General features: G+C 41.4%; 2 protein-coding genes across 2 annotated transcripts in view; both read right to left on the bottom strand.

The window, feature by feature from the left end:
- Positions 1-6,351, bottom strand: part of B3GNT2 (UDP-GlcNAc:betaGal beta-1,3-N-acetylglucosaminyltransferase 2) — an 88,351-nt gene extending 82,000 nt beyond the window's left edge. Inside the window, exon 1 of the mRNA XM_071582013.1 lies at positions 6,332-6,351. The gene's annotated coding sequence lies outside the window, so the exon portion shown is untranslated. The remainder of the gene's footprint in view (positions 1-6,331) is intronic.
- COMMD1 (copper metabolism domain containing 1) overlaps positions 1-24,445 on the bottom strand; it is a 79,645-nt gene that overhangs the window by 49,700 nt on the left and 5,500 nt on the right. Inside the window, exon 2 of the mRNA XM_071582016.1 lies at positions 6,332-6,613. Within this exon, the coding sequence (XP_071438117.1) occupies positions 6,332-6,613 (282 nt within the window). The remainder of the gene's footprint in view (positions 1-6,331; positions 6,614-24,445) is intronic.

Genomic DNA, 24,445 nt, shown 5'->3' with positions numbered 1-24,445 from the left:
CTGTTCCCTCCAGCTCATAAAATTCCAAGGTGAACAAAAGCTCAAGTGATTATATTCGGCTTGGCCACAAAGGTGATTTTTTCCCCCCTAACTTCTACTTACTGGGTTCTATCATTTTAATCACATAAAAATATTAAGCCCATTGAGGTTGATTAATTTGGCTTCTAAATGCTTGCGCTTCCCCATTTCTGACCGGAACAGTATTTCTGACCATGTTAATAACTACAAAGATTAAGATGGATTACAGCTGGAAAGGCAAAATGGTTTGGTGGTTGTTTTCCCCTTCGCAGGACAGGCTGATGTTATTGTGGTTCAGGTACCTGGAAGTGCTTTTCACCTCCCCATGCATTGCTTTGCCTACAAAAAGTGGTCTGTCTTTTCAAACAGATCCTACATAAAATCACTGCAGGTCCATTATCTGAGGTTGTTTTCAGCAGTATCTCTGTAGCAGCCTGACCTGGAGTAACACAGAGGCAAAAACAAGTGCAGCCATAATCCTTCCTCCCCATGGCATGAGTTTACTCACGATGTTCTCTTGATCTGACCTTTCCTCAGCAGTGATAACTATTGCTGGGGATAACTGTAGCCAGGGGAAACCAAGCGACCCTTGCTCGCAAAAATGCACAAACCGGCACTAGATCCTCAGCAGCATTCAGTCTGTAATCCTAGCAAGGTAATAACATTTACAGGAGATAAATTCTAAGATTTTTTTATTACATTGTGGAAGCATGTTCAGTTTTAATATTTGTCAACATCTGTGAATGCTATAAACAACTATAATTTGTTTATAGCACAGATGATAGAAATTTCAACCCAAATTTGTGTAGAATAGACATAATTAGTCAGTAAAAAATTCTGATCTCCCAGAAGTTTACTTTGAGACCTACTTTGTGTTCCCAGAAACTAAAAGAATTAAATCTTCATAGCCATACAAACTAAAAATTTATGAAATTTCAAGCTCCAGACCTTCAAAACCATGGTAGCATTTTACCTCCTACATACAGCACATGACGATTACCAATATTCCTTATGAATTCTTTCTGCACCTGAATTAAAAGAATTATTACCTGAATTATTTTTTCTGAATTACCAAGGTCTGGACCCAGCCATCAGCAGAGATCATGTGTGATGTACCTAAGCTAAACTTCCAGCTGACAATTCTTACTTTTTCAGCACCAGGTATGTTGTTTTCACTGGCAAAGGTGCACTTCATCAAGCAAGTCCTTTCATCAAGAAGTATTTTATCTCACTGTGAAGAGTTTAAGGTGACTATCAAAATACAGTTAGAACTACCAAATATTAGATTTTCAGTTTATCAAATTTATTAATGCTTGCCTGTTCTTTAAAGAAAGATACTTGTTTTATATGAAGATGCACATCCCTGGTGATTTCAGACCAGAAAATCAATATGGAATGAAAGGCTGCTCTTTGCCCTTAAATTTGAAAGCAATAATCCTAATTTCTTATCTTTATGAAGCTTTTAGTATTTCCTACATAGTGGTATTTACCTGCTGTGTATTATTAACTGAGTGTTACGACACCTCTATCAGTAGACAGTTTTGAAAAAGGAGAGAGAAGAGATATACAATGTCTTGGGCAAACCCTTCTAATCCATAATCCTGATGTGATTTCCTCAGGTGTTCCTGGGAAGAATCTTGCAGTGGAATCCCCTCTTCATGTTAAACCAGGGCAGAAAATACTCTTTGCTCATAAAATATGCTTTAACATCTACCAAAACTCCAGCAGAAGTGATACTACATGGATTACCAGTGTCTTACCTACTGGGAAGAAACACATGTGAAAATATTTGCTCTGTAAATAAAAGCAAAAAACCAAGAACAAATTCTCAGGCTAATCTATAACATTTGATCAGTCTCAGACACTAAACTGCAAAATATGTAATGCTGCAAGGAACTAAAACTTACTGGCAAACCAGCCCATAACACCAGCGGGAAGAACACAGCCCTGAGCGAGAGACACATCTCACGAGGAAAACAACACGGCAAAGTCCATAAAACAAGTTTAAACATAATCTTAATGCTAAGCCAAAGTGCAAAACCAGTGCATTAATTTTCTATTAATGGCAAGGTCAGCTATAAATCTGTCAGGGAAATCTGCAGGTAAGCCAGCACTGCACAGCAGCAGCTGTGCACCATATGGAGCAGCATTGATGCAGGAGGGGTGGGAAGGGCAGGGGAAGAATGACACTCCAGTCACTCCCTCTCCCTCCTGGCAGATCGATGTCTGGTTGGAATTTCATGCCAAGAGTTTTACAGTGATGCTCAGAGAGGGAGAACGAGATTAAAAAGGACATAAAGGAGTGGGCAGGTAGCTACTGATGTCTTAAGAGAAACCCAGCAAGGTGTAGAGATACAGGAGGATAAGACCATTGTGCCAAAGAAAGGATGGGTTGTTCAAAAGGAAAGAATGAACCACAGTGATGAGCACTGAATATCATGAGATGAAGGTAAATGCAGGCTAAAGTGCAACTGCTTCAAGATTTTATTTTTAGTCATATTGTCAGAGAAAATGGGCTTTCAAAGCAGACCAATTGATGGCTAGCATGTTCCTCTGCCTTTAACTAGGAGGTATAAAGACTACTACCAACATCAAGAAAACTTTAAAAGTTGCTGTAAAAGCTTTGCTGAAGAAGAGTTCAAACTGCAAGATTCAGATCCTGAACCAAAATCTTCAAAGTTTGGAGCACAGTGTTTTCAAATATTTCTCATTAGAATATTTTCAAGAGCACCTAGGGGAAAGGGTTCATTTTTTCCTATCAAGGCTAGTAAGAATTAATGCATGCAAGTCATGATGGATTTTCAAACTCAGAAATATCTCTATCTGGTCAGAAAACATGCATGAAATTCCAAAAAATTCATGTGTACTCAGTCTACTGGCATTTATGATGAACCAGTCTCTTTTAATTCCCTATTTCTAATCATATTAGGACTCACACATACAGCCTTTCTGTCATGAAAGAACCCATTGATTAAGATTCAGAGATCGCAAGAAGGAAGCAAGATTACTTATTGAAGCAGAAGGAGCAGATGCTCCACCAAACAGCCTGGCCTTCTGCTGGGCAGAGATCTAAATGCCATCCAGAGACACTGAGAAGAATCAGAGTGACTTCTGGAAAGGTACATTTTCTAGAGAGCATTTCTTTGCCTCTGTTGAAACATGAAATATTAATGTCATATCAGTGCATTTGTATACTCCCCTGTTATCAAGTGTCCGAATGAAAACAGTCTGTTGTAAATAATTTACTCCTGAATCATCAGCCAGCTTTCTTCTGCAAAGCTACATCTTCACTATTCACCATATTCCATCTATGACTGACAACAATTTAGAGAGTATGTTCTCTGTTAAACTTTAGACAGGTACCAGCGTATGTGTATTTAATGTGCTACAAAACTTGATCTTTAGAACAGAAAAATGTGCTAACAATAAAGTAAAGATACATATAAAGACTATAAAACATGACAGTTCCAAGACTGTGGGTTGGATCCAGCATGCAACAACTGTTCAATCTCCAGGAGTAACCTCTGTGACCATCTTTCTAGGAGGTCCCCAAACACAGAGAATCATAGAATGATAGAATCAATTGGGTTGGAAAAGACCTCCGAGATCATCAGGTCCAACCCTTGGTCCAACTCCAGTCCATTTACCAGATCATGGCACCCAGCGCCACGTCCAATCTCAGTTTAAAAATCTCCAGGGATGGGGAATCTACCCCCTCTCTGGGCAGCCCATTCCAATGCCTGATTACTCTCTCTGGAAAGAATTTCTTTCTGATCTCCAACTTCAATTTGCCCTGGCAGAGCTTGAGCCCGTGCCCCCTTGTCCTATTGCTGAGTGCCTGGGAGAAGAGACCAATCCCCACCTGGCTAGAACTTCCCTTCAGGTAGTTCTAGAGAGTGATGAGGTCACCTCTGAGCCTCCTCTTCTCCAGGCTAAACAACCCCAGCTCCCTCAGCCTCTCCCCACAGCACTTGTGCTCCAGTCCCTTCACCAGCCTTGTTACTCTTCTCTGGACTCACTCCAGCACCTCAATATCTTTCCTGAACTGAGTGGCCCAGAACTGAACACAAAACTCAAGGTGTGGCCTCACCAATGCAGAGTACAGGGGAAGGATCACTGCCCTGGGCCTGCTGGCCACTCTATTTTTGATACAGGACAGGATACCATTGGCCTTCTTGGCCACCTGGGCACACTGTTGGCTCATGCTGAGCTTCCTGTCAATTAGTATCCCCAGGTCCCTTTCTGCCTGGCTGCTCTCCAGCCACTCTGTGCCCAGCCTGTAGTGCTGCATGGGGTTGTTGTGGCCAAAGTGCAGGACCCGGCACTTGGCTTTATTGAACTTCATCCTGTTGCAATCAGCCCTTCTCTCAAGTCAATCCAGATCCCTCTGCAGAGCCCTCCTGCCTTCCAGCAGGTCGACACTCTCTCCCAGCTTGGTGTCATCAGCAAATTGTGGGCTTCCCAAAACTCATTCCATCTAACAAGCATGCAGCATGATGCAGACTACCTCAACCAAAAGCTCTACAGCAGAGAACCTAATAAATCCAAAGCTGAAGACTGTGTGAAACCACAGCTCCTTAAAATAAGCGTAGATTCTGACTCAAGTGGTGACAGGGCTAATTGCTCCACGATTATTTCAGTAAGTACCAGTTTAATTCGTGACAGCTCATTGCTGTCCTCAGCAAAGGAGGCAAAAGTTGTGTTTGATGGCAGCAAAAAATGCATTCACACAACCACTTCCCTTTGAAATATGAAGCTGCATTGCTAAAATAATTCATTTTGGTTGCTGTGGGGCTCTTTGGTAAGAGAAATTACAGTGTCTCAGAAATGTGTATTCTCCCTCCATGTTCACATTCCCTTCCTCTCGCTGCACAGGGTGAAAGAAATATAAATGTACTTGCTGATTGATGTTAATGTAACAATCCATTACTGGGGAAAAAAACAATTTCAAAACAGGAGTCACTAACAACGTAATTCCCTTCTGAAATACAAGAGTGACTCTGAGTTAGGGATTTATTTTTTTAATGAAGACAGGTATTTTTCCCACTTGCTCACTAATGCACTCAATGTACTCTTTATAAAGTGCTCCCACTCCCTATGACCTTTTCTTTTAAAACAACTTTTTCCATTTGCTACTAATAGAAAATAACCATTTCCAATCTCAAGATCCTGAGCAGAAAACTCCAGTTCTTTGAGGCCAGGAAAAAACCCAAAGCCACATACTATTGCTGAATTAGTCACTGCAGAGATCCGCAAGTGGAAGGTGGAGGGTTTGCACTCAGGAAGGATAAGCTTCCAAAGACTGTGAGGAAAAGTGAACTGACAGAATTACTACAGCAATATACACTGTGTCTGTAGAATCCCAATTTACTTGTATTTTATTGTATATTATCCTGGTCTTGGTCTAGCCCTCAGTTTCACTTCAGTCATTCAGTATGCAGAGGTATATTCAAGATGTTTGCATGTATGTATGTGTTGAGGTGTAAGTAGCTGTAACCTACTCAAACATTATAAAATACAAGGAAACTTGCTAAATGTTAGCTATCAACATCAAAACACCCAAATTAGCTCATGGCATGATTTGCAGTAGCTACTGCTAAGAAATGAGGTTTTAAAATTTAGTAACACATTGCAAAGGGAAAAGACACCAAATTGAAACACATTTCCTGATAGAATATGACAGTAAAACTGAAGATAGGAAGCTGTGCCTTTAGCTGCACATTCATATGAACCATAAAGATTAAAAAAGAAATGCAGTGTTCAGCACTGATAGAGCTATATATATAGAGATATCTTTCAGGCAGATAAGGCCAGATTGCATAACATGACAGGTAATAAAGATGTACTTCTAACATAAAAATAAGTGTTATGTAAAATAAAAAGGAGTCTTTCCCCTCATTTGTTCTAAAATGTATGGGATGGTTGATCATCATAATTTGTTAACTTTACTTTTCCAGCTTCTTCACTGCATATTACCTAATTTGAGTGTTTCATTATAAAAAAAAGACTAATTGACTTCACAGTGGAATAGAAGCAGAATTATAAGATGGTGTTTGATTTCTACATGCTCCACTTTTTCAAGCTTAATGTAAAGAGAGCTGTCAATGCATATAGGAACATATTCAAAAAAAGGAAAAATTGCATTCACCACCCAGAATATTTCTTTGTATCCAAAGATGGATCAGAATTTCAAGTACATTAAAGGCCCAGTGGTGAAAAATAAACTGACTTGATCTGGATGCAGTAAATTCATCAAAGGGTAGAATGTCTCAGCACATACATAGGTTCACATATTTTGCAAAATAAAGCTTACCTGCCCATTTTTTCCCACTTCCATCTCCACTATTGCAACAGGAGTGTTTATCTGATCGATGTGTCTCAACTGTGACTTCAGGTCCACTCGCCAGTTCATGTTTTTCAGGACATTATCCCAGCGGCTCTGATTGATGAGGCTCTCGTGGATATTGGTTCGGTGGTTCTTCCAAAATTTGGCAATGACTGCAGCTTGATCTGATGTGATGCCACCTTGTTTTTTGGTTTGGGCAGTGAGAAAAGCTTCCAGCTGATTCAAATCCATGTCTGCTGAAGCAATTGACTGTAGGGAAAACAAGAGGAGTAAAAGAGAAAACCTTGCTCAAAAACTCCTTTAACCATCTACCAAAAGGTCACATCTTTAGGGTTTGCCAAATACTGGATCTTAAAGGGGTAGTACAAACAAATCTGGGTTATGCAACTCAACTTGCAGGAGTCTACTACTTATCCCAGATTCCTGCCCCAAAAACTGGAGGGTGGTGGATCAGTAACAGTGATGAGGGAACTGGAAGAGCCTTTGGGAATGTAGTGCTGGCAGAGGATAACAAGGAGGCTCCTCAGTGTCTGCCTGGCCCTTTCCCACTATGCCCCAGGCACACCCACACTGCTGGGAACAGTGTCAGGGTCTGGCACTGCAGGGCTGCTCTGGTGCTCTGTCAGACACGAGCAATGGGGCAAACAAGGTGTGCTCCTGGGCTGAAACAAGTGAAGTAACATCCCAGCCAACGGCAGTTCCATCTGCCACCTCTACACCACAGAGTAGGAAGCAAAACTGCTGAATGCTGCAGCGTTAAACAGGGTTTGTAGGAGCACGAGTCTTTCCAGGGAGAGTCTGTGTGCATAGAAAGATGCAACTGCATTTTTTCAGCTATACTAGTCTAGCTGTAAGGCCAGAAAAGCCTTAAAAACGCAATTGCATCTTCTGGAGTGTTGGACTTTGTCAGGCTAAATACTTGTATTCTGCAATGGAGTGGAAAGCATCATTACTATGCAGCAACAGAAATAGTAATAACAACAATAACAACTACTATTATTATTATGATCAGTCATCCTTCTCATCATCATCATTCCTAAACCCCTTTTTATACAGATATCTAGTTTTTCTGTCTATTTTTCCTGATAAACCCACAGCCTTGTATTTCTGTTGCCCAACTGGCAATGATTGCTACATATGGCCACGAAGGGAGAGGAGGATGGGAGGTGGAAAGAGGAAACTGTGGTTAGGTTTCCCCATCATAGTTTCAAGCAGATACTTTTGCTTCATTTTCACACAAAACGGATGCATCTTACCCAAAATGAACACATCACCCCTAAGCACGTGCTGATAAGGAGCACAGTAAGGCACAGCACGGCCAGTCCTTGGGATTTGCCTCGATTTAATCTTCCTTGACATGGTAATGCTACTGCTGTCCTCTGTGAATTCAGGGAAATAATGATCCTGTTCTCCTTAGCCAAGGGGGTGACACCGTGTGGCTTTGGGCTGGACTCCCACTGTGTACTCTCACGCTGCTTGTCTGCAAAACCTGGGCAGTGCTTATTTAAAAACTGAAGCAGTTGTGTTTTTTTAAGAGGGATGAGCTGCCTTGCATTCCTTTCGCAATAGATTAGCTGCCATCTGGTATATGGCTGAGAAAAGAAATGGCAATCAACATCAGAAGAAAACCCCCAGCTGTATCAAGGTTCCAGCGTAACAGGAGCATCTGTGATTATAAAATGTGAGGTACCTCGTGAACTGTTCTCTTTTCTACAGGACATTTAATAGAATCATAGAATAGAATCTTAGAATCGATTGGATTGGAAAAGACCTCTGAGATCATCAAGACCAACCCTTGGTCCAACTCCAGTCCCTTTACCAGATCATGGTACTCAGGGTCACATTCAATCTCAGTTTAAAAACCTTCAGGGATGATGAATCCACCACCTTTCCAGGCAGGCCATTCCAATGCCTGATTACTCTCTCTGGAAAGAATTTTTTTCTGATATCCAACTTCAATTTCCCCTGGCAGAGCTTGAGCCCGTGCCCCCTTGTCCTATTGCTGTGTGCCTGGGAGAAGAGACCAACCCCCACTGTCCTAGTTCAGCAGGTGGGACCAGTTATCACTGTGTGGGGGTGATCAAAGCTGTGTATTCTACCCCCTCTATTCATTTCCCAAGAACAGTGGACCATTAGCAGCAGCTGCCCAGGACGTCATTAGCACCTTCACACCCGGGGGGGGGGGGGGGGGCGGGGGGGGGCGACGTGGCTGCAAATGGGCCATCAGCAGTTCAGGGATTCCCCATGACTCCCAGAGTTAATCACCCATTGTGTGAGTCCCTGCCCTGGGGGAGGGACTGGGTGCTCCCTAAGGGTACATAAGTGGTGGGTAAGAAGACCTTGGAAACCACTTGTTGGATCCAGAGGAGCAGCAGGACCTCGACAGGAGCAAACCACCACTCTCAACAGACTACAGCCATCACCTGCACCAACAGGTTTCTCACTTCCTTTTGCTTTGGACTTGGAGGAACCACGCAGGTCTCAGCACAAGGGCTAACAAACCCCTTTGGGTTTGTGCCCCAGGACACTGGGTTATACTGCTGGGTTCTGTGAGTTGAAAGCAATTTCTCTTTGTGATATTATGGTAATATCTTTCAGTAAATTGTAACTCTGACTTATAATCTCTCTTGTGGTGGGTCCATTTCTCCTGCCAGTTTACCTTTAAACCAGCACACCCACCTGGCTAGAACTTCCCTTCAGGTAGCTCTAGACAGTGATGAGGTCATTTGACATACCAGTACATAGCACTGGCTTTATATTGAAAATATTTAACCTAAGAGGTAATTATCCTGAACTAATTATGCTGTAAGTGAAAACAGCACTTCCTTTCACTTTCAAAAGAAAAGATACTTAGACTTACAGTCCTTTCCTACATCCACACCTTGCAGGAACAGCACTGTCTGTTAACAGGGCTGTGGAATATTTTCTGATTTAACATTTTTCACATCACTACATCTGTGTGGGGATCTGTTTGCACGTTGTGTGACACCAACCTCTGCTTTTGGACATCTTTTGTGTTAGTTTATGTGAATGGGGGGAAGAGTGGAGGTGAAACAACAAGCACAGACCCGGCACCTTGTGCAAGGCCAGCCAAGACCAAGTTGAAATGCAGACTTTCTTCTCAGTTCAGCTGTGCAGAAAATGACCTTCTGTTTTATTCCTGTGCTGAAACCAAAAACATAAACTGTGTCCCCTGCACTGGATGAAGCAAAGGTGTCATGGAAAAACAGCCCATCGACATTAAATGTGAACCTAACATAGACACATGCTGACACCAGGTAACCTTTTCCTAGACTTGATTTTATAACCTTCAAATATTTTACATTTGCAATTCTTTTGGATTTTTTTTAACCTCACTCTCCTCACAACAACTCTTTTTGCAGGAGGCAGCAAGATTTCTGGCAGTGCTCTGCTCAGCTGCTAACAAAACACAGACACAAAGTTCCTTATTGTGCTTGACACATGACATAAATCTGAACTTGAAGTGTATCTGAAAGATGACCAAACTTCCAGTTTAAAGTAGAAAGAAGGCAAAACAATATTACTAGGACTTATCCAGGATAGTTCAACCTGGCTGTTTGGCAAAGGTCATCAACAGGTTGACAATTACTTAAGATCTGGTGTGAGCTGCATTTAACAACTTTGCATCTTTGTGTACTATAAGTACCCTGATACAGTTTGCTACCAAAACACCGTCACATCAAACAGAGGAAGGAGACCACGTATGATAATTAGCAATCACTTGTATCTCTCCCTCTTGCACACACACATGCACATGTTCACACAATGTGGATTGTTTTACACCGTACACAGATAAGAAAGCAAAAGACAGCAAGGATACTGTATTGGGGTGGGATATTTATCAGATAATGCATACTTTAAATAATATATCCTTGTAGTCCATTATTCAGACTAGAATCCCTCTCTTCTTGGAAATATGACCACTACTTAAAAATCATTTAAGAAAAATTAACTGGAAGTGGGTATAATCAATGAGTTATACTTTGATACAGCTGCATGGAGAGATTAATGAAGACATATTTTCTCTGAAACGCCTCAACAAAACCCACCAGCTATAAAGGTTTTCAAGTCACATAAGAACAGCAACTCATTTTAATATTTTTTTTCATCTTAACTTGGAAACATTTCACTGTGGACAAAGAATGAAAGAATAATTAAAGTACTTGCTGATTTTCTATCTCCTTTATTGCATGAACACTTACGTAAGTCATTCTTTAAACACGTATAGTTCTATCCCATTGCTCATATGAAGGGCCACAGTTCAGACTTTTTTTAAGCTTGAGGAAATGTTTTAATTTAACTTGGCAAAAAATTATATTTCCAATCATAGTCTGCATAGCATTACAAACAGTTCTTTCCATTACTTTTAACAATGCTAATTTATTACCTAGAATATCAAATTACAGTGAATATGTCATATTGATATTTCTAAGGAATAATTTAAAGTTAGAGCACGAATAGTTCTTCTGTGCTTATAACCAGAGATAGGTAAAATATACCTGATTATAGTTTCCCTCTCATGCTATTAAACCCTAGGAGCTTCAGATGAGCATTTATCACCACAAGGACAACAACCAGCTGTTGTTCAGCTCCCACTGCTGCAGTAAAGATTGTTTCACTGCTGGAGTAAACAACATGTTCAGAGTTTAGCATCATAACTGGAAAATTCTCAGAACTTTAGGGTGTTGAAACCTGTTCCGTCCATCTGCTCCTACAGCTGAATCACTGTCAGCTTCGGTACTAGGGGCACACATCTTACTAATGCCAATTTTTAGTCCAGATAGACCTTAATGTGCAGAGTCTACTGCTGTTCTGAGTCACTGCATTGTCAGTGACACCTGTCATCGTATTAGAGGCTTTATATTCTGAGCTAAGTCTGTGTACATGGAGGTCCTGCCTTAGCTGTTTCCCATCTCATCTCTTCAGCAGCCCCCCCTGAGCACAGTTCTGCAATATATGGGGAGAGGCTGAGGGAGCTGGGGTTGTTTAGCCTGGAGAAGAGGAGGCTCAGAGGTGACCTCATCACTGTCTAGAACTACCTGAAGGGAAGTTCTAGCCAGGTGGGGGTTGGTCTCTTCTCCCAGGCACTCAGCAATAGGACAAGGGGGCACGGGCTTAAGCTCTGCCAGGGGAAATTGAAGTTGGAGATCAGAAAAAAATTCTTTCCAGAGAGAGTAATCGGGCATTGGAATGGGTTGCCCAGAGAGGTGGTGGATTCACCATCCCTGGAAGTTTTTAAACTGAGATTGGACGTGGCACTGAGTGCCATGATCTGGTAAACGGACTGGAGTTGGACCAAGGGTTGGACTTGATGATCTCAGAGGTCTTTTCCAACCCAGTCGATTCTATGATTCTGTATTATCACAGTCTCCTTTTTATTTACAGACTGTCTTATCCCTATGCAGTTCTACAGCACGTCAAGCACTGCATCAAAAGTATGACCTCAAGAGAAAAAAATTATACAGGACCTAATTCGAGTTTTCATTGGTAATCACAAATAATTTAGCATTTCAGCATAAAAATCTTTACAAAAAGCAAAGTTCTCTAAGAATCCATAGAATCCTAACTGTTCCATGCCAGTGCACAATGTAAATTAACATTACTATGATGATGCACTCAAATGTCAAAGAAGCCTATTACAAAAACTGGAGTCTGTAACAGAACACAGATATTTAAGATTTCCTCACAGTATCTACTTTAAGATTTGATAAAATACACTTTTTCTTTCCCCTCCTAGAAAGCACAGCTTATGGATAGCATGTCATATCACAAGCACACAATTCCTACACTCAGTGACTGGTAATACCTTTCTTGCCACAGGTTGGGCAGATGCTTTTTAACAGAAGAAACAGTTTTGGTCATACTGAATTCTCCTTGTGTTCACCTTCAACACATACCCTCTACATCTCCAAATACAATCCAGCTGATAAAAATAGGACTTCAAATACTATTTCCTTAATGAAACAATATTTGATATTCTGGAGAGTTTTGTATTAGCTTAATTGGATCCATTAGACATGTGCCTTGGTACACAGAACAGGAAAACAGACTTAAATTCATTATCTCCTCTGAGAAATAAAGCCTGACAAGCATGCAATACTAGTGAGAAACAAGAACTGGTAAAACCCGCTGGGGAAAAAAGTAAATTTTCAGAAATAAAACATTTGTCAACCATCACAGCACAGCTCCAAGAGCTGGATATGCCAGCATGTGTAAGCATTTCTTCCAGCTGACCCTCAGACTCTCAGGCTGCTCAGCCTGTAGCACAAAGAAATCACAAGCTCAGAAAAAAAAACAATGCCGTGCCATGTACCATATTACTGAACCTGTCTCCTCAGGCTTTCGGAAGGTGGGGTAAGAGGCTTCTCCTGTATCACAACCCTTGTAATTCAAATGCTTTTAGAAATATAACCTTGAAAGCCATTTCTCTGACCCCAGGGACACATGCAGGGAGAGGAGGAACCACCTGCAGACAGCAGGGACGTGCCAAGGAACCCTGCAGGGCCAACACCTTGATTACACAGAGTCAATTCCTGTTGATATCAAGATGTATTTCTTTATCACCCTGAGAAGAAAACCTCTGCTGGCTTTGTGGCAAGCAGGGGGTGCAGGAGCTGTTCTCATCACCCTTCGGCACAACAGCACCCATGAGTCCTGTGACTCCAGCTATTTGTCAGAGTTAGCTCAGCTTGTTCTTCTGCAAACAGTGGCTTCAGAGGGAGAAATCCAAGATCTTTGCAATCCTGTGGTTTCTCCCAAGGGCTGCTGAGATATCCAGGCCTGCAATAAATGAGCTGTTCCCACACATGTTCTCAGGATATTAGTCCAATGGACTTTCCCACGTTTCTGGAGACAGTGGAGATTTTCAACTAGTTGGTAGGTTGTGCCTCACAAACACTGTTTATTAAAGACCAAGAGCTCTCCTGAGAACTGGAATTCAGATAAAATTAGATAAAACAGCCAGCCTGCCTGCACTTGAAAATGCATCTTTTGGGGAAAACCCACGCAAAACTAAAGGCTTCTATACCCCCACAAATTTGTAAGTCAGAAATCACAAGTGGACCTTACCAATACACTTAGTATTTCTACATCAAAGTAGAAATATTTTAACTCATCCTTAAGTCTTCATCTAATTCATGGGGGATCACATGAATTTCTTTTAATCATGTTCCATACTATGTCTCAATAGTATTTTTTTGCCTCTTATGGAGCTGTAATACACAAGCAGAAGAGAAATACACAGCTAAAATTGAAATAAAACAGTGCGCTAATAGAAAAGATATAGCTGTGAACCATTAAGAGGTTAATACATAAACTGCTTAAACCCCACAGCTCACTTTTTTCTAGTATGTAATAGATCTTACTCAACAACTATTTTTTATTCCAACCTTTTGATTCATTGCTAAGGAGCCACTAACCAGGGCAAGAGACATTCGGTAGACTTGCAAATATTTTCAAATTTGACTTCTGATTTTCTTCAAGCTTTCTTCTTGGATGGGAGGACTCGCAACACTCACCAACAAAAAAATTACTTAACTGATACTGCAGATGGGAATAATGTGTGTGTATGATCAAGTTCCAGGCAAAATGACATCCTTCCTGTGTTTTTGATCTTATTATGCTGGATTCCACTCACACTTGTCAAATATGCACATGGAAGACAAAACTCCTCTCAAGGGGTCACTTCCATGCTTCTTGACTGACTCCTCCATTTTCTTCCCCAGGATTCTCAGGTTCCCACAAAGCAGAAATCCCCCCATCCCCATCTTAATGTGTTTTTGCATACAAGCTCATCAAACTCAATATTCTCTATTAAAATTATGTTTTCATTTGAACATGAAGTTCAATCACAGGGAAGTAGATATTCTGCTATTTTTGACCCAGCTTACAATTGAAAAAGAGACCTTAGCATCAGTTTTTGAAAGAATGTGAAGCCACCACAGCATTTTTCCCCTCTCCACTAGTCTGTTAGGCTGCTAGAAAAGACTGGTTTGAACTCATAATTCCATGAAACACCACTTCCTGAATTTATTTGCAGGAGGTGTCATTTTTCTGTGGTATGAAGACTCATTTGATGACAAAGGAGGATGGAAGGTTGATTCACCGCAACCTGAGCCCTCTTCCCGCGGTCAGATCGCGCTTCCTGCAAACCTGCCATGCTGAGCTCAACAAAGCGGCTCCCCCACGCCAGGCCAAGCCCAGAAAAGATCTTTAGCTGAAGGAAAACTGAGAATCACAGAATCACAGAATTGACTGGGTTGGAAAAGACCTCCGAGATCATCAAGTCCAACCCTTGGTCCAACTCCAGTCCCTTTACCAGATCATGGCACTCAGTGCCACGTCCAATCTCAGTTTAAAAACCTCCAGGGACGGGGAATCCACCACCTCTCTGGGCAGGCCATTCCAATGCCTGATTACTCTCTCCAGAAAGAATCATTGGGATTACCCTGTCTAGGCTTTATAACACTTACAAAACAGGAATAAATAATAATAACAAACCCAGAACAAGTGCACTAATACCATCAGTCAGAGGCAGACATCCAAATGATGCCTGCACACTCAGATTATGAATAGATACTAAAAGCTTAGATTTTTAGCAATGAACATAAAAAAAATCAGCAGCCCTTCCTTCCTGAACAAGTTTCCAAACTACTTATATTACTTAAAATAGAAAGAAGAAGAGTTATATAAGACAGAAGGCAATGGAAAGTGCTTCCCAGAAAGCAGAGACAGAAATTGGACATGCTGGAGGGAGATAAAACAGGGCACCAAAAAATAAGGAAATGTTCTTTAATAGCAGATAGACTTGTAGCAACATGGGTGAAACAGAATTAAGAACATAAACATATTAAAGTTAAAAATACAAATTGCCCATTCTGGCAAAATAAAAATCCCAAAGTTTGCTATCAGTTTTCTCCCCACTCAAGTACAATTCTTTTCTAGCATTTTGACACTTAGGGTGGAGGCAAAGAAATACCACATTTCCAGTAGTTCTCACACATGTAGCCATATCACAGACAAGTTTGAGGTTCACCCTTTTTCAAAATGAATATGCATACACATGTGCTCCCTGAACTTTCTTCAGCAGAAGGGAGTTGTTTTCTTGGACAACACATAAATCTCTGCAGGTTACATTATTCAGTCTAAAATAGTTTCTTCTTCAGTCCTCCTGAAGGAGCTGGATTCAGAAATAAGAACCCTCAACAGATGAAAGCCATTTAATGCAGTATTGCTAAAGACAGGAAAATACATGGCAGAAAGAAATCCAGATAGAACAGAAATTTATCAGATGGTAAATTAAAAAAAAAATTCAAGGGAGAGAGTAAAAGCAGGAAAAGAGAGACAGACAGACAGACACAGTCACAGTCACAGTCTCGGAACTGGTGACATGACCTGTCGTTCCCTTAAGAGACCACGTGGCCAGCCTTTTTTCTTCCTCCTCTGTTCTCTTACAATAACAGAGAGCTGTGTTTATCAGGTTTCCACAATCATTCTGGGAAAATTACTTGCTGCTGCAGACTTTTGCTTCATGTTTAATTTTGTTTCACTTAGGAGAGTTAAAAATAGGAGCTGGAGCAGTTCATATTTTGAAGACATGGGAAAAAAAAAGTTGTAGTCCCCCTCTGAGTGCAGTGGTGGTGCAGACATTAGCAGGGCTTACTGGAGCTCTGCAGGCAGTGATCCTGCCAGTAAAATAAGCACAAACTTACTTCATGATGAACCAAGCACAGAAAGAGAATTGGTATCATGAATTAAATTTTCACATTTACTCCACGTACCTTGACTGTTTGGATCTTCAAAGTTAATGATTAACTCAGCTAATTTGTCCTTTGATCAACATTTGGACATCAGCTTTCCTTTATAGCAAAGCACAGATGCTGTAGCAGGGAATAACATGAATTATATGAGTCTCACCCCTCCACTCTATGATGTCTTGCCTTATACTCCATTTTGGAGCCAGATTCTGACTCCAGGCTCTGCTTTCCCTCCTTTCACAGCCCTATGCGTATTATCCTGGGCAGCAGCTGGAGTTATATTTCCTACATGGAAGGAGAAGGATTCTGCACTCCCAGACCAGGCTGGGAGCCCATAACCCTGCAGACATGTTTCACAGCAGCAAACACATCACCAAGTGAAGAAGACAAGTTTGCAGACTGCACTGTTTCACAGGAAGCAAGCAAGAGTGCTCTGCCATCTGGTCACTCATCACCTATTTTGACAACTTGTGTTACATGCTGACAGGTTTGACAGGTGAGAGAGAAGCTTCCAGTCTCAGGATACCAGCCAGCAGGTCTTCCTTTCGGCACGCGGAAAATGGTTTTCCCTCCTGTTGGCTCAGTGAAATATAAAATATGTTTCCCACACCAGTGGCAGACATGGGGGTTGTTAACAGATGAGCCTCTATGAGGGGAAAGGAGCAGCAGGTCAGACTCTTCAGCAGTGGAATCACAACTGTAAAGGTCCCTGCTATATCTCTGTTGCTGGAAAACGACACCTGATTGGGAACTAAGACCAAACCAGGAAGCTCAGAAGAAAACCATCCCTCACTTTCCCATAAAAATTTAGTTGCCATTTCCTGTACCAAAAATAATCTTTGCACTAAATGTAATAAATGCTTTTGGGGAAAAAAAAAGCTGAAGACTTACTGAAACAGCTAAGATGTCAAAGTATTCTCCAGTAGAACCACATTAAATATTAATGACTGCTTTGATTACCCTACAGGGGGTTCTCTCTTTCTATCATTTATCAGTAGAGCTGGCCAAGTCATCCTGTTTTCCATCAAGCTTGCAGGAACAACTCCACACCCCTGTGCCTCCACAGCAACATGTACAGTGCTCTGGGGAGCTGCACGGACACGACTGTGGTTTGCAGACACCCCTCCGGTGACAACTGCTTGGTGCCCAACAAAACTTGGCTTTAGATTTCACCATCAGCCTTAACAGCTAAAAACTTTAGCACTCAAATGCTCCAAGACACTGTAGCCCATGACATTAGAAAGAACTCAATTAATTTTTCCCACAGCTTTTCTTTAGCAGCTTCTCAAATTGAGGGCTATTTATATTTGATAAACTTCCTACCATTTGTCCACATGAGCTACAAAATTCCTCTTCTTTTCATTATGAGACCTTTTATAGATTTCCTGACATGTCATAAACTGACATGTCATAAAATGAACAAAAGCACTCTCCTTGACAAACAAGGAACAATTGACACCCTTCTAACCTGGCTCACAATGAGACACAGATCCCTCCCTTTAAATCACTCAAGAGACTTTATACAACAGACACCAAACAGAGGCACCTACACAGGTACTCAGGTACAAGAGGCATGTCCAGTAAACAAGGGGGAAAAGGCCCTTCTGCAAAGTTGCATCAGCTGCTCATGCTTTGGGCTCCTTAAAGCCCTCAAGAGAGGACCTCAAGGGGTCTGAAGCACAGCATAACAACCCGTGGCCTCTTGAGGACTCACCAGGAATGCACAGGTCTGGAATCCAAGCATCCCACACTCAGCAAAGCAAACCACAGGGCCACACTGTGGCCATACCTGACCCCAGCCAGCCTCAGAACCACAGCTTGTCATCTTCACCCTGGGCAATGTGCAAACCACAGGTGTCACCGAAGGGCACTCCTGACCTCTCCTCTTCCCTCTGCAGCTATGCAGACATAATTTGTAAAGGTACTTACACAAACAACTCGTTAGAACAGAATATAAACTACTCTTGCACCAGAAAAGGCAAAAGGAGTATAAGAGAACAGCACATCTGATGTGACAGTCTGAAGAGAGACAACAAAGATGTGTAAATGTCAGACAAGAAGTAAAAATGCCTGTTGACTACTTGCCTTTTACACAGACACTACTTCAGTGTCTGCACGTATCTTCAAAACATATTCCGTAATCCTGGCATCACAGTTCACAGAGACTGCAAAGAAAGGAAAAGAAAAACTACCCACGAAGTTGAGGTAGAAATCTTCTGGCAGAGATCCCAAGACATCTCAACCAGAAAAAAACCTAACCTTATTAGGAAAAAACACAGAATTCACTCAAACTACATTTGTATTACCATTTTTTATTATTTGAGGAGAGAGAGAGACGTAAAAAACCATGCTCTCAAAAATACATTAACATAGGCAAGCTGACATAGTTACAAAAATATTTTTAAAATAATTAGAAAAACACTTAAGAATAAAAAATTGTTTGGACAGTTGGCTATCATTCCACATTTTCTCTGCATAGTGTATTTTATGTCTTTTTTCCATGAGATTCTGTTGTAATCTCTTTTTACTTATGTGAAACCACATATAAACCAGGATTGTTAAGAGGTAAATATAGATTATGGCAAAGAATTAGAGGGATAAAAAATGCATTCCAAGGTCACTGTCACCTTTGGAAGTGAAACGTGCTGTCCTCAAGCACAGCAGACAAACAGACAGAACTCCACTGGGAAGTGAGGAGGAGGAGGGAGTCCCAGGTTTGCTATATGACTCTATAACTACCAAATTTATAATAGATCAAACACTCTGAACTGGATCTTGGGTTAGCAACCAGAACAAGGTGCTTGTGCACTGCAAACAAAGTAGAAGGTAAATCCCACTTACTTTGTTCAAACAGTCCAATTTTTAAATCACTAGGTGGCTAAAATAAGTATAGGATAAAATAAGTATAGTTTCCTTGTATATGACTATTAACTACAATGGTAAACAATTATGGAAAACTACAGTGCTTAAGCTTTAGGTGTTCAGAATAGATAATAAAGATACTTCCTCCTCTCAAAAAACCTCCAAACACAAACCAAAACAAACCCAGCAAAAAACCTCAAAACAAACATAAAAATCCAACAACAAAACCAGTTTTGTTTTCCCAATAATGAACTCCTAATCCTTCACAATGGGGGCCATCCATGTTCCACTCAGTTCTGACTTACTCCATAAATTTAATCCTTCTTTTTAATTTATAATGTAAAAGCGTAAATTTATAATGAAAAATACAAAATTAAAAAAATAGGATAGTTTAGGCCCTGCCTTTAAAGAAAGTCCTTCACTTCACCTTGTTATAAAACAAATGATCCCCAGGGATGACCCTGGAGCCCTCTCGGGAAGCTGTAGCCAACCCTTCCTGCCCAAGGAGGTTCCTGAGGAACCAGACTGGGCATTCAGACCACAGCTCAAGTTGCCAGACATTCTTACCTGACAAATTCTCCCCCATGGGGTTCAGTGACTAAAACATCAATGAGCAAAAGACTTCATGTAACAATTGCAGTGCCTGGTATTTCGTGCCACTAGTGCTTTTCCTTTTTATTGTTTTTAATTAAATAAACTATTTTAAAAATGAATGTCGTCCAAACACACCAAAGATTTGAAGTTTCATCATAATTAGGTCACCAGACTGGAAGAAATCATGAGTATAAGCTGCAAAATGGAGTAATTCCAGCCATGCAACTATTCTAAGATTCTAGCCACACAATATGAAATTTCTGGTCTTGTCAACCCTTTTTTTTTTAGCAAGTTGTTGGATATCCTGCATCCAGTTGCTACACACTAGTGCAGTTAAAAAACTGAAGTACATAATCCCAAGACTGTAGCTGCTAAGTGTTACCAGAAATGAGAAATTTCAGATGTTCAACCTGTAAAAAGGTTGACTTGTGTCATCCAAATTTCCTTTTCATACACTAGCTGTCAACTTCCCTGGCTCAAGTGAATACCACAGCTCTTGCATTTTTGATAGCTTGTTATTCAATGTGTTAACAGCTCTTTCTGTTGCTCTCTTCTTGTTCTGAACTTTCTGTGAAACGAGGATGTGCATGTTAGCAGAGAAGATTACTCGCACTCCAACATAAAGGATCTATTCACTAATCTTTTTTCCTAATAAGATTAATCCTTACTTGCAATGAAAAAACATGTATCTATCTGAAGAAAGAAGTATATTACTGCTCAGCTGCATGCAGTCCTACGTGAGACCAGCAAGGTTGAAACTGTTGTTTTTACTTCATTGCCAACATCAGTCGGCTCCTGAAGCAAAAACTAATCCTTATTTTCACCAGTTGTAACAGACACAATTTTTAAAGTATCTTGTAATGGAGAATATAATTTCAGTGTACAGCCTTGACTTTCCTTCTGGAAGACAAGACAACTCAAATTCTTCTCTTTTCATAGGCTACATTTAAAAGAAGAAAGACAACTCATACTGGTCCAGAAACTCACTAGTGCTGAGATGATGGCATGGACTTCATTATCCTCTTCAGCATTTTCCACACACTCTGGGGAACAGGGAATGGAGCGTTAGTGTTGCTCAAATAAAGGATGAATTACATGTGAAGCCTAAGGGAGTCTTTCTCCCTTTTCAAATATATTCCATACAGCATGTGTTGCATGAATACTAATTAAGTACAGTAGAACCATTTAATTTGAAGTAATGCTCTTCTTGGGCTCTGCAGAGGGACCTTGATAGGCTGGAGAGAAGGGCTGATTCCAATGGGATGAAGTTCAACAAGGCCAAGTGCCGGGTCCTGCACTTTGGCCATAACAACCCCCTGCAGTGCTACAGGCTGGGCACAGAGTGGCTGGAGAGCAGCCAGGCAGAGGGACCTGGGGGGACTGAGGGACAGGAAGCTCAACAGGAGCCACCAGTGTGCCCAGGTGGCCAAGAAGGCCAAGGGGATCCTAGCCTGGATCCAAACTAGCGTGGCCAGCAGGCCCAGGGCAGTGACCCTTCCCCTGGACTCTGCCTTGGGGAGGCCACACCTTGAGTGTTGTGTTCAGTTCTGGGCCCCTCAGTTGAGGCAAGATCTTGAGGGGCTGGAGCGGGGCCAGAGAAGAGCAACGAGGCTGGAGAAGGGACTGGAGCACAAGCCCTATGGGGAGAGGCTGAGGGAGCTGGGAGTGTTTAGCCTGGAGAAGAGGAGGCTCAGAGGTGACCTCAGCACTGTCTAGAACTCCCTGAAGGGAAGTTCTGGCCAGGTGGGGGTTGGTCTCTTCTCCCAGGCACTCAGCAATAGGACAAGGGGGCACGGGCTCAAGCTCTGCCAGGGGAAATTTAAGTTGGATATCAGAAAAAAATTCTTTCCAGAGAGAGTAGTCAGGCATTGGAATGGCCTGCCCAGAGAGGTGGTGGGTTCTCTGACCCTTGAGGTTTTTAAGGTGAGACTGGACATGGCATTGAGTGCCATGATCTAGCAATCAAAGCGAGGTTGGATTAAGGGTCAGACTTGATGACCTCGGAGGTATCTTCCAACCCAACTGATTCTATGATTCTATGAAAGGCAAGATCCAATTCTATTCTTTAATCAGAGTAGACTGTTGTTAAGGTCAAGAGAAACACTGCAAGGATCAGACTGGACTAACAAATTTCAGCATAATCACTTTCCTGTGCCTTTCTGTGCCTTCACCTTTCTTTCACCCTTCTGTGCCTCTGTGTGCTTGCAAGTACACACCTATATATACACACAGCATGTGGTAATCACAGACACACAAATATGTGCATAACTTATGCTAATCATAGGTGTAGGGTTTGGGTTTTTTGAGAAACAAAGTGTACATCCCAAGCCTGCTGGTGTCATTAATGTCAAAAATGCTACTTACTTGCAGAAGTTCTACAAATGCAACAAACTAAACCATACACGTGGATGGGAAAGTAGAAATCAACAGGACATGAAACATTGCCACCTCCAGGGAATCAGCTTTCTCAGCAGCAGCTGCTCTGGAAGTCCATTAACTGGCAATTAACAGATTTTAAATGCAGGGTATTTTAAAACTAAGAGGTGATGCAGAGACTTTACAAACATGAAGAGCTAGTACTGACCTGCCTGCTCTAGACACAGACAGGAAAACCCCCATCTCCACAACTGGGAAAAAGCAACTAGATCTCTACTTACAGAGATGCAATCAACACTGTAATTGAGGAAAAACACAGAGAGATAGACGTGCTTCTCGCTTGGGTAATACAGAGTTTACCACACTTACTATACATCAGTGACGCAGGTCTGCCACCTTTTTTTAATTTACTGCTTTTGCGTAGCTCAGAGCATTAAAAAAAGCACTATAAAAGGTCAAGTAAACCATTAAACTTGAGGTAATCTATTTTCATTGAAGTGACACAGTTACAGCATATCAGCACTTTACAATCACAAATGAAATGAGCATTTCTGTCTCACATTTGAGTTATGGGAAACACTGGTCGTTAAATGAATGGCATTATAAGGGTGGGCTCCCTTCTATTTCTGCCTGACTTTAGCATTTGCCCTTGTAGTTGCAGGGCAGTAGGAAGACTATGAGGTTTGTAATGTACAGACTCCTTCATCACTCTGTTGTTTAAAACAGTCCAATTCATACTGAAGGGAAGCTCTAGCCAGGTGGGGGTTGGTCTCTTCTCCCAGGCACTCAGCAATAGGACAAGGGGGCACGGGCTCAAGCTCTACCAGGGGAAATTTTAAGTTGGAGATCAGAAAAAAATTCTTTCCAGAGAGAGTAATCAGGCATTGGAATGGCCTGCCCAGAGAGGAGGTGCATTTCCCATCCCTGGAGGTTTTTAAACTGAGATTGGATGTGGCACTGAGTGCCATGATCTGGTAAATGGACTGGAGTTGGACCAAGCGTTGGACTTGATGATCTCTGAGGTCTTTTCCAACCCAATCGATTCTATGATTCTATGATGATTTGCTGGGGGCCAGAATACCATCACTCCCACACCCCACAATAACACCTCCTTCCACACCCCTCCTCAGTAATCACAGTTGCAATTGCGAAAGGCTTTAAGAACACAAACTCCAACTTCTGCAACTCAAGAAATCACAAAAAAAGGAGTATTAAAAAAATCCATAATGATGCAGCTACATTGTTCTTTCTAGCTGACATATCTAAGCAATAAATTGCTGCTCTGGGCAGCAAAGCACTGATCTTTGAGCTCCTGGCAATGTTGTTCAATCATGTCATATTCTGCATCCAACCTTCCTCCCCAGTTCATTGTTTTCAAGTATTTTCCTCCTCCACTTTATATCAACTGCCAGCTGTGCCAGCCCTCATGAGAACTGGCCACACATACACAAACCTAAAATCTAAAACAACTCATATTGAAAGCACTAAGAAGAATGCTTTGGGATAGTACCCATGCACGTTTTCATCCCTGCAATACTGCAGTGATGAAGTAAACATTACATTCAAGTAGACATTACATTTTGTGCCCTCCTAAGACAATGCTGAAAATGAGAGGGGGGGAAAAAAGAAGCAATAACTGTGGGTTAATAGTTTATATGCTGAGAACAGAAAATGTATGCTGCAACATCAGGCATTGCAGATCTGGTAACTGAGCTGTGTTCAGATTAGCAAGCTACATAATAGTGGTGTTTCACTAAATTAAAAAAAATAAAGGCATGGGGTTTTACTTATTTGTTCCAGAGTTGAGTTCAGATAGTAATTTTCTCACGCATTTCCAATTATAACACATCAGATATTCCCTCCCTCCCAAAATTCTGTGCAAAGTTATTAACACATTTTCACCTAGCCCAATAACAGAATTATTCACAGTGAGCACAGTCATTCACTGGAGTGAAAAGTATAACACCAGGTAGGACAATACTTGGGTAGAAAGCAGCTCTTATGGACACAGCATTTGTTGGCACTGCTGTACCACTTGTGTCCTTTCACCCGAATTGAGAAGAACGAGGGTTGCTTACCGAGTTCTCTCTTTAGTTAGTAGGTGCAGGCACAATTGCAATCCTAAATGGTAGAAAGCAAGCAATCTCTCCTATCAACTCTTCCAAAATCATTTTATCTGTCTTCAGTCTGAAGCTGTTCTGCCTCAGCCTTGCAGAAGCCTGGACAACTGCAAAATGCTCAAGAGCTCATGACTCAGCCCACATATTTGAGGAATCACAAGGCATCTGAGGAGAGGGAAGAATGGCAACTCTTTTCCCTCACTAGAAATTCAAGAAGTCATTTATTTCCCACCAGTTAGCAGAAATTGCTTCAGAAATTCCTAGGAGAAATGTTTCTGTTAGCAGAAATTTTTAGCTCAGTTGATTAAAACTTGGTTTTAATAATGCCAAGGTCATGGGTTCAATCCCCTGTG

The sequence above is a fragment of the Pithys albifrons genome, chromosome 2 (assembly GCF_047495875.1).
Source record: "Pithys albifrons albifrons isolate INPA30051 chromosome 2, PitAlb_v1, whole genome shotgun sequence".
In the NCBI taxonomy this organism is placed as follows: Eukaryota; Metazoa; Chordata; class Aves; order Passeriformes; family Thamnophilidae; genus Pithys; species Pithys albifrons.
This window is presented reverse-complemented; position numbering and strand designations above follow the sequence as displayed.